This window comes from Felis catus, chromosome C2, assembly GCF_018350175.1.
Source record: "Felis catus isolate Fca126 chromosome C2, F.catus_Fca126_mat1.0, whole genome shotgun sequence".
Taxonomy (NCBI): domain Eukaryota; kingdom Metazoa; phylum Chordata; class Mammalia; order Carnivora; family Felidae; genus Felis; species Felis catus.
The window spans coordinates 48,339,119-48,356,695 of record NC_058376.1 but is presented as its reverse complement, the minus strand read 5'-3'; the positions used below and the strand labels follow the sequence as shown (position 1 = coordinate 48,356,695).

The 17,577-nt window shown below is 34.7% G+C and overlaps 1 protein-coding gene across 2 annotated transcripts in view; it reads right to left on the bottom strand.

The window, feature by feature from the left end:
* Window positions 1-17,577, bottom strand: part of ADGRG7 (adhesion G protein-coupled receptor G7) — a 71,560-nt gene that overhangs the window by 23,675 nt on the left and 30,308 nt on the right. For both annotated transcript variants that reach the window (XM_023260092.2, XM_045036815.1), the window contains 3 exons: window positions 17,036-17,196; window positions 16,446-16,601; window positions 5,273-5,385 (listed from right to left, as the gene is read on the bottom strand). In XM_023260092.2, coding sequence (XP_023115860.2) covers window positions 5,273-5,385; window positions 16,446-16,601; window positions 17,036-17,196 — 430 coding nt within the window. The remainder of the gene's footprint in view (window positions 1-5,272; window positions 5,386-16,445; window positions 16,602-17,035; window positions 17,197-17,577) is intronic.

The following is a 17,577-nucleotide window of genomic DNA, read 5'->3' as shown; positions in this document are numbered from 1 at the left end:
GCTCTGGGCTGATGGCTCAGAGCCTGGAGCCTGTTTCCAATTCTGTGTCTCCCTCTCTCTCTGCCCCTCCCCCGTTCATGCTTTGTCTCTCTCTGTCCCAAAAATAAATAAAAATGTTGGAAAAAAAATTAAAAAAAAAAAAAGCCACTGACTTTTAGGGCAGTTTCTTCTACTATAATAGACAATAGGTTCCACTCCAGATTTGCAAACATATACAAAGGCCAGCTATAGAAAGACTCCAAATGGATTTTTTTTTAATTTCAAAATAGGAAAAAATTCCACATTAGTAAGTGAACATATGTTCAAATGTGGAGAAAAAGTCTCTTGTACTTTAAAAAGTATTTTATATAGGGGCGCCTGGGTGACTCAGTCAGTTAAGTATCTGACTCTTGATTTTGGCTCAGGTCATGATCTCATGGTTTGTGGGTTCGAGCCCCATGTGGGGCTCTATGCTGAGAGCAGGAACCTGCTTGGGATTCTCCCTCTCTTCTAGTCTCTCTGTCCCTCCCCCACCCTGGCATACACACACACATTCTCTCTCTCAAAACAAATAAACATTAAATAAATAAATAAATAAATAAATAAATAAATAAATAAAGTCTTATATAAAAAAAATCAAGTATGGATTTTAAAAGAAGGCCAGTTTTTAAGAGTCTCTTATACTTTGCCTCCCTCCCTCTCTAACTTTTTTCCCCCCTTCACCTCCCCCATGGTCTTCTGTTAAGTTTCTCAGGATCCACATAAGAGTGGGCACCCATTAGGATGAGCACTAGGTGTTATATGGAAACCAATTTGACGATAAATTTTGTATTAAAAAAAATAAGGCCAAATATAATTTTGAACTACTTTTATAAGTTTAAAACAAAATGGTATAAGTTTAGCTTATATTACATTTAAAGAGTAAGGTTTTCATAAACATTTTAAGTTAAGTAAAAATATTTAAAATGTGTTTCATGGTCTATTGCTACTAATGACATTCTTCACAATTTGAGTAGACTGATGATTACTATCCCTCTGAAAGGCTTATACTCAACAAAATTTCACCTGTGTCCAAGAAACATATTTTAGGAAATACTTGCTGACAGTCAAATGGCCAAGATGCTCTGGATGATCCTTATAATATAAACCATGGTTGAAGACTGTTCCTTTGTTTGAAGACATAATTTCTGGGGGGTAGAACCAAGGATTCTTTAAAACTTTTGGGTTTGTTACCTTCTCACCTTTACCTAAGATCTTTGCTAGAAAAGAAGAGCCTTTTCTCATTTTGTCTGCAAGCTGGCATTGTTTACCAGGAGTCTTTAAAAGGCAGTGGGAGGGAGAGAGAGAGAGAAAATGAGAATGGGTGTGTGTGCTTATGCTCACATGTGTGTTCTGTGGTGGCCTACCTGTTTATTTTCAGATTGGCAGAGAATTCAAGGTTTCCCTAAATAAGGGTTGATCTCAAATGTGAGGTTTCATATTGTCTTTACTGTGCATGTATTGTTTGCCTTAATGGTTAAAGGCAGATATATCCATAAGGCCCCTTTAATGACATATTATAGTTCTCTGTATACTATGGTATGCAGTTATATTAATGAAAGTTACAGAATTTCCATTCACTACCATCTAAGCCTTTCTGGGTTTTTCAGAATACAAGGCCTCTTCAAATAACGATTTCCCTAAGTTTATTACTGTGCTTAAAGTTCTAACATCTCCAAGTACCCATTTTTAATATCTCAGAATCTGATGAATAAGTCTGCTTACTAATTACATATCCTTTATGATTTTATAACATTCCATCATGAACCTTCTCAGTCTTTGGATTTCTACAATGCATAAAAAGTGTATATTTAAACAGAACTCTGCTCGTCCTCTTGATGTTTTAGTTGAGATTTTCTGAATAATTCAAAATTTAATTCAGTCTTTTGAAAGTTTTAATGACCAGAACTGCAAAAAGTACTCAAAAGATTCCTTTTATATAAAAGCAAAGTTAGCTTCTAATTTTTTTCCAGTTTCAAACAGAAATTGTAATCCACAGGAAGAACAGGCTATTTTCAAATAGCCTGGCTCTTCTGTACATTTCTATATTCTGTACATTAATATTATGTTATTTTTCTATATAATATATATAATTATATAATGTATTATAACATATATTATGTAGCTTATATATCTTATGTATCTAAATTATTTATAATTTACTATAAATTATACATATTATATGTAATTTATATATAATTATGGGGGACCCTGTCCATGAACAAAGAAAACTATTTGATTCCGTTTAGAAGTCAATACCATTTTTTAATTTTTGTTTTTGTTTCCTGATGAATTTTTAGTGACATACATGGCAGCATAACTGTGCTAAGAAACATGTCGATAGATAATGAAAAAAAAATCTGAAAACCACTAGAAGTACTGAAATTTTAGGCAAAGACACTAGTTATGTACCTACCACAACCTATTCAAATGGGTTCAAAAACTGTTCAAGTATGATTACGATAGAAAGACAAATAAAGGGGGGCCCTGGTAGTTCAGGTGGAATGCGTCCAACTTCAGCTTAGGTCATGATCTTGCAATTTGCAGTTCTTGAGTTCGGACCCCTCATTATGCTCTCTGTGCTAGCATAGAGCCCATTTCAGTTCCTCTGCCCCCCTCTCTCTGCCCCTCCCCCACTTGCTCTCTCTCAAAGATAGACATTTTAAAAAAAGAAATACAAATAAAAGGACAAATATAAGAGCCATTTCATTTTACATAACAGACCTGTAACTACATGGCATGCAATGTTCGTTCAAGGCGCTTACCACTATTTGTAATCATATATTTAATTCTGTATATATCTGTATAACATCTGTCTTTGCCAAAGAATATAAATATCATGAGAAATGAGAGCTTACTTGCTGTTCATAGTTTGGTATTCAGTTTGTATGTCGTGCTTGGCCCATAATTAGCACTCATTATAAAAACTTTGAGTGAATGGCAAGAGATTCATTAAGTGTGATAGATAAAGAAAAGGAATCAAAAGGAGTTCTGGCTCTTTGAACAAATGGCTTTTTCTGAATATGAGCAGAGAAAGTGAAAAATGTGCCTGGGTCATCTTGCTGTACCTGAAATTAAAAAGTGCTTAAAGACTGCTAGGGACATGCCAAAACAACATGAAGAGACTCCCTCTGGTTACATTCAAGAGTACCCTTCTTTACAAAGGAATAGAGTAAATAAAGAGAAAGAATCATTTTCAACCATCAAGGTAATAACATATTCCAATAAGAACCATTGAGTAAAAGTTGGGGGACAGAATAGTCACACAATTTTAAAGTATCATCCCACAGATTACTTATTGCTTACAAAGGGGAAAATATTAACCTTTAGGGTGTAGAATTCCAGTAGACACCACTGTAAACAAGGAATCCAACTTAATACAACCCATAATGGGACAGACTGACATCACATGCTTCTTGCTATACCACACTGAAAAAGACTTAATGATGTAGTATTCTCATCAAAAATATTTAACCCCTAGCTAATCATGAGGAACATTTCAGACAAATCCTAAACTGTTGAATATTCTACCTTCTACAATATAACTGACACGAACATTTCAAAAGATTTAATGTCCCCAAATACCAAAACAAACAGAAAAGCAGAGGAATTATTTTAGGCTAAATGAGACTAAGAACCATGACAACTGGGGTTCCTGGGTGGCTCAGTTGGTTAAGTGTCCAACTTCGGCTCAGGTCATGATCTCACAGTTTGTGAGTTCAAGCACCACATCAGGTTCTATGTTGACAGCTCAGAGCCTGGAGCCTGCTTCAGATTCTGTGTCTCCCTCTCTCTCTACCCCTCCCCAACTCGTGTTGTCTCTTTCTCAAAAATAAATAAACATTAAAAAAAATTTAAGAAAAGAAACATATCAACTAAATGAATTGGGGGGGGGACCACTCAGCTAAAACGGATATTAATGGAACAACTGAAGAAATTTGAATATGGATTGTATATTAACACAGTAACATTATATCAATGGTAAATTGGTTGAGTTGAATTTCCTGAGTGAGAATAATGGTATTATACTGTAGAAGAGAATACCCGTGTTCTTAGGAAATGCTTGAAAATTTAGCAACTTTTCTATAGGTTTTCAACTTTTTAAATAAAATTTCAGGAAATATTTTAAACAGCAATGCTTTCAAAATAAAAACTTCTGAGCCTACACATCTGAGAAAACACTTATGAGAGAATTTAGTAGGGAGAAATAATTCTGAAAGAAAGATGAATTCATCTTGGGATATCTTGAGTTTGTGAGGAGGACCACGTAGGAATACTCAATAGTCCCACTTATTCTACAGATATTCCTCTACTAAGGGCCAGGTGCTGTGCTCAGTCTTGGGGATACACTAATCAAAACAAAACAAACAACAATAGAAACAACAAAATCAGAAAAAGTCACTGTTCTCATTGATTTTCATGCTGATGGGGAAAACAGAGAGTACCCAGGTAAACTAATAAATAACAAACTTATATTTACAGATTGATAAAAATGTAGCATTTGAAAAAAATAACAAGTGCTATATAAAATTGGACCTTTAGTGAGGAGGTCAAGGTGGAAAGAAATATGTGTTTATAGGTAATTTTTAAAGTTAGATTTCTTAAAAATTATTTATTTTTGAGAGAGAGAGCACAAGCTGGGAGTAACAGAGAGAGAGGGAAACAGAGGAGGCAAAGCGGGCGTTATGCTAACAGCAGAGAGCTCCATGTGGGGCATGAACCCAAAATCTGTGAGATCATGACCGGAGCCAAAGTCGGACACTTAACTGACTTAGCCACCCAGGTGCCCCTTAAGTTAGATTTTTTTCGACTATGGAATTCAAAGACTTTTTAAAAGTTTGACCATTTGAAAACTTAATATGTATTTTAAATTAGTTTAATTTTCAAAAATATTGTTTAGCAATGTTTTGTTCTTTTATAAATGCAAATTGGTAGGTATGGTTCTATTCAACACAAAGGAACTATATAGCATTAATGAGCTATGGGACCACACTATTTTTACATGACAAACTTATAATCACATGGTATGTAATTTTTCTTCAAAGCACTTACCACAGTTTTAATTATAAATTTATTTGTATGTATTTCTTAGCCTCTTCAGAACTGAGTGTGCTCTTCTGTAAGATGAACTTGTTGAACTAATTCTGATTTCCCTTTTATCTCCAAGAGACCATATTATGATGAGAATATGTGCAGAGGAAATAATATCAAGATAGCAATTTTTCTTATAAAAGGAGCCTGTTTCACTTCTTACCTGGTGACAATCTGAAATACAATTGTAAGGGCCAGACCAGTAATGGACAGCGCACATCCAACATTGGATAATATGTCTAGTGATGCAGGATATTTATATTTCTTTTCGAAACTCTAAAAAACAAGTTAAGACTCATATTTTTTACTAACCATTCCTGAAATGTTTATGAAAGTCAACATCATAAAAAGTTACATTGGTCAAAATAACCAGATAGTTGCCAGATATGTCTTTTTATAAAACTGTTAATATATTTTAAAAAGAAATAAATTAACCCCTTTTCTCTAAGCAATTTATATGAATTAGAGTGTTGAGAACAGTTATCTAACCAATTCAGTTAAAGAAAACATATATACTTTACCTCAATGTCTAAAATCTAAAACTTATCCCTCACGTTATTTTTGTGTGTAACTATCATCAAAGAGGAAATATGCATATCTGAGCTAATGTACTAAAAATAAAGTTGCAGAAATGTTTTTTGGACATGGAAAGATGTTCATGTGATCCTGCTAATTTTTTTTAAAACGGTAGTCTTATTGTTGTCCGATATATCTATATCTAGCCCAGTATTTTAATGCATATTCATAGATAAGTATATTCTATGGAGAGGTAATAATGGTGGTCACTGGGTGGGTAGGATATATATAATATTTTTGCCTGCCTTTATTTTAATAGTTAAAAAAAATAGAAAGTAATATTTATATAACATGAAATTAATGTAGAAACATTAAAAAATACAGATTTCTCCTAACTGCCGGCTACCCCACATCATACCACCCTTCCTCTTGAAATCATATCTCTTCTCCAGAGCTTACTTTTTTAATGTACTTACAAATATTACCCACGTCTCTTGAATAAATATATTTCTGCTTAATAGATAAACTTTCATACCTTATGCAATAAATATGTATTGCTTTTATAGGAAGAAAACAAAAATAAAATAATTTTCATTTTTAAAAATTATAAAACAAAGACTTCATGTTACTTCCTGTGTACAGTATACTGACTAGATACCAAAGAATCATAGAATATACATAAACCTTCAAGCTTAGAAATCATCTATTCACTTAGAGCCTATCTGTTCCTATTTTAGATACATATTTATTTTATTTAGATATTTTATTTATTTATTTAGATATTTTAAAGTTCTAATCAAACTTTAAAAAAAATTGGCAACCCAAACTAATTACAAATGTGAGTGGTAGGCATTGAGGCAGATTCAGACATTAGTGAGAAGAAATAGCTGAAAGCCTGACCTCAGAAAAGAAGAAAAATAACTGTGACAATGTATTACGTATCATTTAATATATATAGCAACCCAAGCTTTACACATCTAGCAAATGATAGTAATGATCTTAAAGGTATCAAAAAAGTTAATTTTTATCTTTACTATTTTCTAATTAAGAAAGCAGATCTCTCTGCAATATGTTAGAAAATAATCAAAGTCAATTAAAATAATAAAGGTTTGATAGTTAAAATAAGAAAACTATAATTTCACACCTGTGAGAATGGCTAAAATTAACAACTCCGGAAATAAAACGTTTGTGAGGATGTGGAGAAAGGGGAAACCTCTTACAGTGCTGGTGGGAATGCAAACTGGTGCAGCCATTCTGGAAAACAGTATTGAGGTCTTCAAAAAGTTAAAAATAGAACTACCCTTTGACCCAGCAATTAAACTACTAGGTATTTACCCAAAGGATACAAAAATGCTGACTTGAAGGGGCACATAAACCCCAATGTTTATAGCAGCATTATCCACAATAGCCAAATTATGGAAAAAGCACAAATGTCCATCAACTGAGGAATGGATAAAGAAGATGTGATATGAAGAAGATGTGCTGTGTGTCACACATACACACAATGGAATATTACTCAGACATCAAAAAGAATGAAATCTTGACATTTACAATGACATGGATGGAGCTAGAGGGTATTATGCTAAGCAAAATAAGTCAGTCAGAGAAAGACAAATACCATATTATTTCACTCATATATGAAATTTAAGAAATAAAACAGATGAACATAGGGGAAGGGGGAAAAAAGAGAGGGAGGAAAACCATAAGAGACTCTAAACTATAGTGAACAAACAGAGTTAAAGGAAGGAAAGTGGGGGAGGGATGGTCTAAATTGGTGATGGGTATTAAGGAGGGCACTTGTGATGAGCACTGGGTGTTATATGTAAGTGATGAATCACTGGATTCTACTCCTAAAACTAATATTAAACCATATGTTAAGTAACTAGAATGTAAATTAAAACTTGATATAAAAAAAATTGTACTGAAAGTTAAATCCAGTACAGTAAGGTAAGAAAAAGAAATAAATGGGGGTGCCTGGGTGGCTGAGTTAGTTAAGTGTCAGACTCTTGATTTGGCTCAGGTTGAGATCTCATGAACCAAGAGATCAAGCCCCAAGTTGGGCTCTGTACTGAAAACGTAGAGCCCGCTTGGGATTCTCTCTCCCTTTGCCCCTGACACACATGCACGTGTGTACTCTCTCTTTCCCTCTCACTTCCTCTCAAAAATAAATAAACTTTAAAAAGTGACATAAAGACTGTAAAATATAAATAAATAAATAAATAAATAAATAAATAAATAAATAAGAAAGAAATCTATAGTTATTTCAAAAACTTTTGTAAATCAAGTACAGAGGAGTTAAGATGGCAGAGTAGTATAGGGAGTCTGAGCTTGTCTCATCCCTGAAATGCAGCTAGATCAGCATCAAACCGTTTTAAACACCTAGGAAACTGATCTGAGGATTAATGCAACAATCTGCATAATTGGAAACAGAGAACTTGGCAGGTATGGGGTGTGGAGAGGTGAACTGGGGGAGAGAAAAGCCATGGAGCCATAGAGGGTACGGAGCCGTTTTCACAAAGAGAGGAAAGAAAGACAAAGGGGGAGAATGCAGCACATTGAAATCACACAAGAAAAGCACTCCCCCTAAAAGTAGCTGGAGAGAAAGAGAGAAAGAGTGATAATACCCGCAGGGACTGAAAACAATCAACACCTGTTCTCTGATGGGGAGAAAAGGAGAGGGTTTCAATACTGCCAGGATTCTATAAACAGTGAAGTCCAAAGTCTGAAGTTTCAGAGCTCAGTGTTCTGGTGAGGAAGTAGGGAAAAATCCCCAGAATTTTCCAGGAGGAAGTAGTGTGGTCTGAGGGATCCGTGTACCACATAGGGAGAAGTGGTTCCCCAGATTGGAGTGCATTTGGTAGAGGCCATATGGGCTCCCCACAGGCAAAAGTCTCAGTGGACCTTGGAGAGTGGTCACGTTTATTGATATTAGAACAAAGACACCAGAGTGCAGGGAAACCTAGTGCAGGCTGTATGATGTGATTTGCCCACAGTGGCCTCTGCCACTTTGTGATCACAGGAACATTTTCTGGGGCAAGCCAGCTCCTGGCCATTGTATGGTGAGACCCTCTTGTAGAGAGTTGGCACAGGTCCAAGTCAAAGGGGTGTCTGAAGTGTGGGGTTTTGAAACACAGCCCTATCTGAGATAAAACTCTGGAGGGAGATGCCACCTGGCAAGTGGACAGCTTGGACAGGTACAAGGTACAGGTGGGGAGTGGATGGAAGCCTATGACAAAGGAGGGTGCTTGATAGCAAGTCATGAGGCTGCAGGTTCCTGTGTCAAAGGTGAGTAAAGTCATTTTCACTTCTAAAGCACATGTGTGCATGTGTGTGCATGCACACACACAAATCGACCCTAGTAAGCTAAGCAGTGCCACCAGGTGGAGAACGGAGCCATTACACCAAACCCTGCTCAACTGAATCCTCCAGGCACATCCCCCAGAAGACCAGCACAAATCCCTTCCACCTGCTTATTAGTCTACGACTATAATATGCTGCAAAGATTCTGTTCTAGGGGATACTGGATGTAACTTCATTCAGGTTTTATTCTGTTTGCTGGTTCTTTTATTTGCTCATTTTCTATACTGTTTTTGCTTAGGTTCTTTTCTTTTTTCTTTCTTTTTGTTTCCTAGACACAGAAAGAGCAAATTCTTTTTTATTTTTTTATTTTTTTATTCTATTTTATTTTCTTTATTTTATTTTATTCCATTTTATTATTTAAAATTTTTTTTAAAAATTTAACTTTTTTCCTTTCTCTTTTTTCTCTATTTTATCAAGTTTCTCTCAACAAGCAAACCAAAACATGCCTAAGATCTAGCTTCCTTTATTTGATTTTGTTTTATTTTGTTTTTAATTTTTATTTTTTATTTTATTAATCTTTTTCTTCCTCCAAAATGACAAGATGGAGGAATTCAACTCAAAAGAAAAAGCAGGAAGAAATGACAGCCAGGGATTTGATCAACACAGATATAATTAAGATGTCTGAACTAGAATTTAAAACCACAATTATAAGAATGCTACCTAGGGTTGAAAAGGATAGAAGATACTAGAGAATTCCTTTCTACAGAGACAAAAGAACTAAAATCTAGTCAGGCCAAAATTAAAAATACAATCTCAAATTCATGCCATAATGTAAGGATGGACAAAGCAGAGCAGCAAATCAGTGATATAGAAGATAAAATTATTGAAAATAATGAAGCAGAAAAAAAGAGGGAAACAAAGGCAAAAAGTCATGATACAAGACTTGGAGAATTCAGTGACTTATTAAAGAGGAATAATTTTCGAATCATTGCAGTCCCAGAAAAAGAAGAGAGAGAAAAAGGAGCAGAAGGTTTATGTGAGGAAATTATAGCTGAAAACCTTCCTAATCTGGGGAAACATACAGACATCAAAATCCAAGAAGCACAGAGAACTCCCATTAGATTCAACAAAACTGACCACCACCAAGGCATATCATAGTCAAATTCACAAAATACACAGACAAGGAAAGAATTATGAAAGTGGAAAAAAAAAGCCCTTAACCTACTAGGGAAGACAGATCAGGTTCACAGCAGACCTGTCCACAGAAATTTGCAGACCAGAAAGAAGTGGCAGGATATATTCAATGTGCATAATCAGAAAAATATGCAGCTAAAAATTCTTTATCCAGCAAGGCTGTCAGTCAAAAGAGGAGGAGATAAAGAGTTTCCCAGACAAACAAAAACTAAAGGAGTTCATGACAACTAAATGAACCCTGCAAGAAACTTTAAGGGGGACTCCTTGAGTGGAGAAAAACAAAGAAAAAAAAAGACCAAAAGCAACAAAGACTAGGAAGGACCAAAGAACGTCCCCAGAAACACCAACTCTACAGGCAGCACAATGACACTAAATTCATATCTTTCAATAATCACACTAAATGTAAGTGGACTACATGCTCCAATCAAAATACATAGGATATCAAAATGGATAAGAAAACAAAACCCATCCATATGCTTCCTACAAGAGACTCATTTTAGACTGAAGATACCTGCAGATTGAAAGTAAGAGGATGGAAGCCATCTGTCATGCTAATGGACATTAAAAGAAAGCTGGAGTACCCATACTTATATCAGACAAACTAGATTTTTTTTAGTTTTTTTAATGTTTATTTATTTTTGAGAGAGAGACAGAGTGTGAGCAGGGGAGGGGTAGAGAGAGAAGGAGACACAGAATCTGAACCAGGCTTCAGGCTCTGAGCTGTCAGCACAGAGCCTGACTCAGGGCTCAAACTCATGAGCTGTGACATCATGACCTGAGCCAAAGTCAGACACTCAACCAACTGAGCCACCCAGGTGCCCCATATCAGACAAACTAGATTTTAAAACAAAGATTATAACAAGAAATGAAGATGAAGGGCATTATATCATAGTTAGGGGGACTGTCCACCAAGAAGAGCTAACAATTATAAATATTTATGCCCCCAAATTGAAACATCCAAATAAATACATCAATTAATCACAAACATAAAGAAACACATAGATAATAATATCATAATAGTAGGGGACTTCAACACCCCACTTATATAAATGGATAGGTCATCTAAGCAGAAAATCAACAAAGTAAACAATGGCTCTCAATTACACACTGTACTGGATGGACTTAACAGATATATTCAGAACATTTCATCCTAAAGCAGCATAATACACATCCTTCTTGAGTCCACATGGAACATTTTCCAGAATAGATCACATACTGGGTCACAAATCAGCCCTGAACAAGTACAAAAAGATAGATATCACGCCATGCATATTTTCAGACAACAATGCTATGAAACTTGAAATCAACCACAGGAAAAAATTTGGAAAGACCACGAATATGTGGAAATTAAAGAACACCCTACTAAAGAAAGAATAATCTAACCAATAAATTAAAAAGGAAATGCAAAAGTACATGGAAGCCAATGAAAATAAAAACAAAACCCCTGGGAGAAAGCAAAGGCAATCATGAAAGGGAAGTATATAGCAATCCAGGCCTTCCTAAAGAAGGAAAAAATATCTCAGATACACAACCTAACCTTACACCTAAAGGAACTGGAAAAAGAACAGTAAATAAAGCCCCCAAACAGCAGAAAGGCGATAATAAAGATTACAGCAGAAATCAATTTTATATATATATATATATATATATATATATATATATATATGTATATATATACACATATATATATACATATATATATCAACAATAGCCTATCTCTATATACATATATATACATATATGTGTATATATATATATATATGTGTGTGTGTGTGTGTGTGTGTGTGTGTGTGCATATCAAGAGTAGAACAGATCAACAAAACCAGGATTTGATTCTTTGAAAGAATTAACAAATTGATAACCCCCTAACCAGACTTATCAAGAAGAAAAAAGAAAAGACCCAAATAAATAAAATCATGAATGAAAGGGGAGAGATCACAATTAAAACCACAGAAATACAAACAATTATAAGAGAATATTATAAGCAATTATATGCCAACAAATTGGGCAATCTGAAGGAAATGCACAAATTCTTAAAAGCATATAAACTACCAAACTAAAACAGGGAGAAATAGAAAATTTACACAGACCCATAACCATAAAGAAATTGAATCAGTAATAAAAAATTTCCCAAAAAACAAGAGCCCAGGGCCAAATGGCTTCCCAGGGGAATTCTACTAAACATTTGAAGAAGCATTAATATCTGTTCTTTTGAGGCTGTTACAAAAAATAGAAATGGAAGGAAAAATTCCAAACTCATTCTACAAAGCCAGCATTACCTTGATTTCAAAACCAGACAAAGACCCCACTAAAAAGGAGAATTACAGACAATCTCCCTGATGAACATGGATGCAAAAATTCTCAGCCAGATAATAGCAAACCAAATCCAACAATACATTAAAGGAATTATTCATCACAATCAAGTGAGATTTATTCCTGGGCTGCAGGAGTGGTTCAATATCTGCAAGTCAATCAGTGAGATACATCACATCAACAAAAGAAAGGATAAGAACCACATGATCCTCTCAATAGATGTAGAAAAAGCATTTGATAAAATACAGCACCCTTTCTTAATAACAACCCTCAAGAAAGTAGGGATAGAAGGAACATACCTCATATCATAAAGGCTATATATAAAAGACCCACAGCTAATATCATCCTCGATGGGGAAAAACTGAGAGCTTTCCCCCTAATGTCGGGAAAATGACAGGGATGTCCACTTTCACCATTGTTGTTCAACACAGTGTTGGAAGTCCTAGCTTAAGCAATCAGACAACAAAAAGAAATAAAATGCATCAAAATCAGTAAGGAAGAAGTCAAACTTTTACTCTTCACAGATGACATGCTACTTTACATGGAAAACCTGAAAGACACTACCAAAAAACTTCTAGAACTGATCCATGAATTCAGCAAAGTTGCAGGATAGAAAATCAATGTACAGAAATTGGTTGCACTTCTATACACCAATATTGAAGAAGCAAAAAGAGAAATCAAGGAATACATTCCATTTACAGTTACACCAAAAGCTGTAAAATACCTAGGAATAAACCTAACCAAAGAAATATCTGTACACTGAAAATTCTACAAAAGTTATGAAAGAAATTGAAGAAGACATAAAGAAATGGAAAAACATTCCATGCTCATGTATTAGAAGAACAAATATTGTTAAAATACACAATGACAATTGTTGTACAAATACAATTCAACAATTGTTGAATCTACACATTCAACACAATCCCTATCAAAATAAACAGCATTCTTCAGAGCTAGAGCACAAAATTCAAAAATTCATATGGAATCAGAAAAGACCCCAAAGTAATCTTGAAAAATAAAACCAAAGCTGAAGACATCACAATTCTGGGCCTCAAGCTTTGTTACAAAGCTATAATCATCAAGACAGTATGGTACTGGCACAAAACAGACACATAGATCAATGGACAGAATAGAGACCCCAGAAATGGACCCACAAACATATGGTCAACTAATCTCTGACAAAGCAAGAAAGAATGTCCAATAGAAAAGACAGTCTTTTCAGCAAATCATGTTGGGAAAATTGGACAGAAACATGCAGAAAAATAAACCTGGATTACTTTCTTACACTATACACACACACAAAACTCAAAATGGATGAAAGACCCAATTGTGAGACAGGAAACGATTAAAATCCTTGAGGAGAAAACAAGCAACAACCTCTAACCTCATCCATAGCAACTTCTTACTTGCCTAGAGGCAAGGGAAACAAAAGCAAAAATGAACTATTGGAACTTCTTCAAGATAAAAAGCTTCTGCACAGTGAAGGAAACAATCAAAACTAAAGGCAACTGATGGAATGGGAGAAGATATTTGCAAATGACATATCAGATAAAGGGTTAGTATCCAAAATCTATAAAGAAGTTACCAAACTCAACATCCAAAAATCAAATAATCCAGTGAAGAAACGGGAAAAAAACATGGACACTTTTCTAAAGAGTACATCTAGATGGCTAACAGACACATGAAAAAATGCTCAACTTCACCCATCATCAGGGAAATACAAATGAAAATCACAATGAGATACCACCTCACACCTGTCAGAGATACCACCTCACACCTAACAACTCAGGATATCACAGATGTTGGCAAGGATGTAGAGAAAGGGGAACCCTTTTGCACTGCTGCTGGGAATGCAAACTGGTGCAGCCACCTCTAAAGAACAGCGTGGAGGTTCCTCAAATAATTAAAAATAGAACTATCCGATGACCCAGCAATTGCACTATTAGGTATTTATCCAAATGATACCAAAATGCTGATTTGAAGGGTCACATGCACCCCAATATTTATAGCAGCACTATCAACAATAGCCAAATTATGGCAAGAACCCAAATATCCATTGACTGACGAATGGATAAAGAAGAAATGGCATATATATATATATATATATGCACACACACACACATATACATATATGAATATTACTCTGTGATCAAAGAGAATGAAATCTTGCCTTTTGCAACAACATGGATGGAACTAGAATGTATTATGCTAAGTAAAATAAGTCAGTCAGAAAAAGACAAATATCATAAAATTTTATTCATAATTGGAATTTAAGAAACAAAACAGATGAACAAAGGGGAAAGGAAGGAAAAATAAGATAAAAACAGAGAGGGGGGCAAACCATGAGAGACTTTTAAATACAGAGAATAAGCTGAGAGCTGCTGGAGGGGAGGTGGGTGAGGGAATGGGCTAAATGCGTGATGGATATTAAGAAAGACACTTGTTGGGATGAGCACTGGGTGTTATATGTAAGGGATGAATCACTAAATTCTACTTCTGAAACCATTATTACACTCTATGTTAACTAACTTGGATTTAAATAAAATTTAAAAAAATAAATAAAAATGTATGCAATAATTTTTTTTATAAGAAAGTTTCCAACATTTGATATCCTATGTTGTGCCAGTATGTTCTGATCTCTATTGGCTTCCCAAATATAGCTACATCACATTTAGCGGAGAATGGAAACATCTGCTTGTCTCAGGAAGATTCATAGTATCAATAAGTGTAAGACACTACATCCTTCCCCATTACATTACATATAAAAGCATTCCATCAAGTGTAAAAACTAACATTTTTGGTTTTACCAGAATAATACATTTCTGAAAATAGAACAAACAAAAGTTTCTCTCTTAAAAGAGTCAACCCAAGAACTTTCAAAGGTGCATTTTTAGCTGAACATCAGAGCTAAGTGTTATCAGTTATCACACAGGGTAGCTTTGGAGCTAAAAGATATAAGGAATACATTAATAGATGAATGGATAAGGAAGATGTGGTATGTTTGTATGATGAAATATTATGAAGTCATAAAAAAGGATGAGATTGTGCCATTTGCAACAACATGGGTGGACTTCGAGGGTATTATGCTAAGGGACATAAGTCAGACTGAGAAAGAAAAATACCATATCATTTCACTCATGTGAAATCTAAAAACAAAAACACTTGAATAAACAAACAAAAAGCATAATCAGACCTGTAAATACAGAGAATAAACTGATGTTGCCAGAGGGCAGAGAATGGAGGAGAACAAAATGAGTGAAGGGAGTGAGAAATACAGGCTTTTAGTTATGGAATAAATAATTACAGGAATAAAAGGCAAAGCATAAGGAATATAGTCAGTGGTACTGTGGTAGCATTGAAAGGTGACAGATGATAGCTCCACTTGTGGTGAGCACAGCCTAATGTAGAAACGTGTCGAATCACTATGCTGTACACCTGAAACTAATGTAACATTGTGTGTCAACTATATTCATATTTTTAAAAAATTGCTTTTAAGCTTTAAGGAATACATAAAGGAACTATGGAACAAATTGGATAAATTCAAGAGTTTTTCCTCTTTTATCTTCTAGCATAAACTTAGCAACGTAGATTATTCCAGTGGAAAAAGCTTTGAGTAACTTATTTAAACTGCCCACCCATAGTCAAGTATGCATTAAACCCACCCTCGACACAGACTATACAGCCTTACCTCTGGCTATAACAACTTCAAGTTTCACATGTGAGTTAGTTGAATGGAGTCTGTCAGCTCTTCTTTTGCATATGGGCTCCCTTCTCACTAATAAATGCACAGTGCTGAACTCACCCACCCTGAGACCATACTGTAAAAAGCTCTATTTACTTGCTTTTACCAGAACTTCCTTTTTAAGTCATCACTCCATTCCCTGTTTTTCCATGTAATCTAGGTTGAATTTCTATGCAAAATAAGCCCCAAAGGTATCTCCAACTTAGTATATACCAGAGCTGTGTATAAGGAAAATTCTTGGCCCGAAAGAGATTACTATGTACATCCTTACCATTAATACAGCAAAATTCGTAGTATGGTTGCAGTGGCAGTACAAGAATTCATCAGTGCCCCTCCGTTTGTGACAGCCATTTGTGTCCCAATCCTTTTTTATAAAATTCCAATAGACACAGGCATAGGAATGAATTTGGAACGTTTTTGGATCATACTGTAAATTGAAACAATTACAACTAATTTCTTTTTAAATACTTAACCAGGTAGAAAAAAATAAAATAGAAGAAGATAAGCATATTAGAAATCAATTAGGTATGTACTAAGTGTAACATCTTCATTATAGATTAGGGAGGAGGGAAAAGGATATGAAATTCAAATTAGTTCATTTTGCATTTAGCTAGTCTTACAAAAACATAGGTGGGAGAAGGTATAAATGAATATTTTCAAAGAATCTTTCACAGAATTTTCCTGTGAAATAACTATATTATACACATGAAACTAATGTTACACTGTATGTTAACTAACAGGAATTTAAACAAAAACTTAAAAAAAAAAAGGGGGTTTTCTGTAGATTTCTTTTGCCCAACCAACCCTGCTTTTGTAATCAAAAGTGGACAGAATTTTTTTGTTGTTAGTGGGAAAACTCACCCTTGGGTTAAAGACAATTTCAACAGAAGTTCTCTGATCTTTTTTTGTTTCACCAGTTTTGCCTGAGATAATTTTTTGACTAAAATTTGATTTAGGTTTAAAAATTTTTGATCGGAAAAACTTGCTGTTTTGATACACTATAAAGCCACATGTTGTGTTACCTGTGAGGAAAAAAAAATAAATAAAAACTAAAATCAACAAATGAACCTAAGGGCAAACAAAAACCAAAGTCCCATGTCATTGTTCAACTGCATGGCTGCTTATCTTTGAGTAAAGTACAGTAAAAACGGTTTGCTGGCTGAATCTTTCTTCAATTGCAATATGTAATTAACATATATAACCTGTGGCTTGCCATTCCACTCACATTAATTTTTTTTCCTGAGTTTCAGATTCCTTACCTTCTAAATAGGGACAAAAGTTTCTACCTAATCCACCTCAAGGAGGTATTGTGAGGATCTCATGTATAAAAATAACATCTTGCTTTCTATGCAGCAAGAGTGAACATGACATTCAGGTAGCCTAAAGCCATGTCTCTATACCCA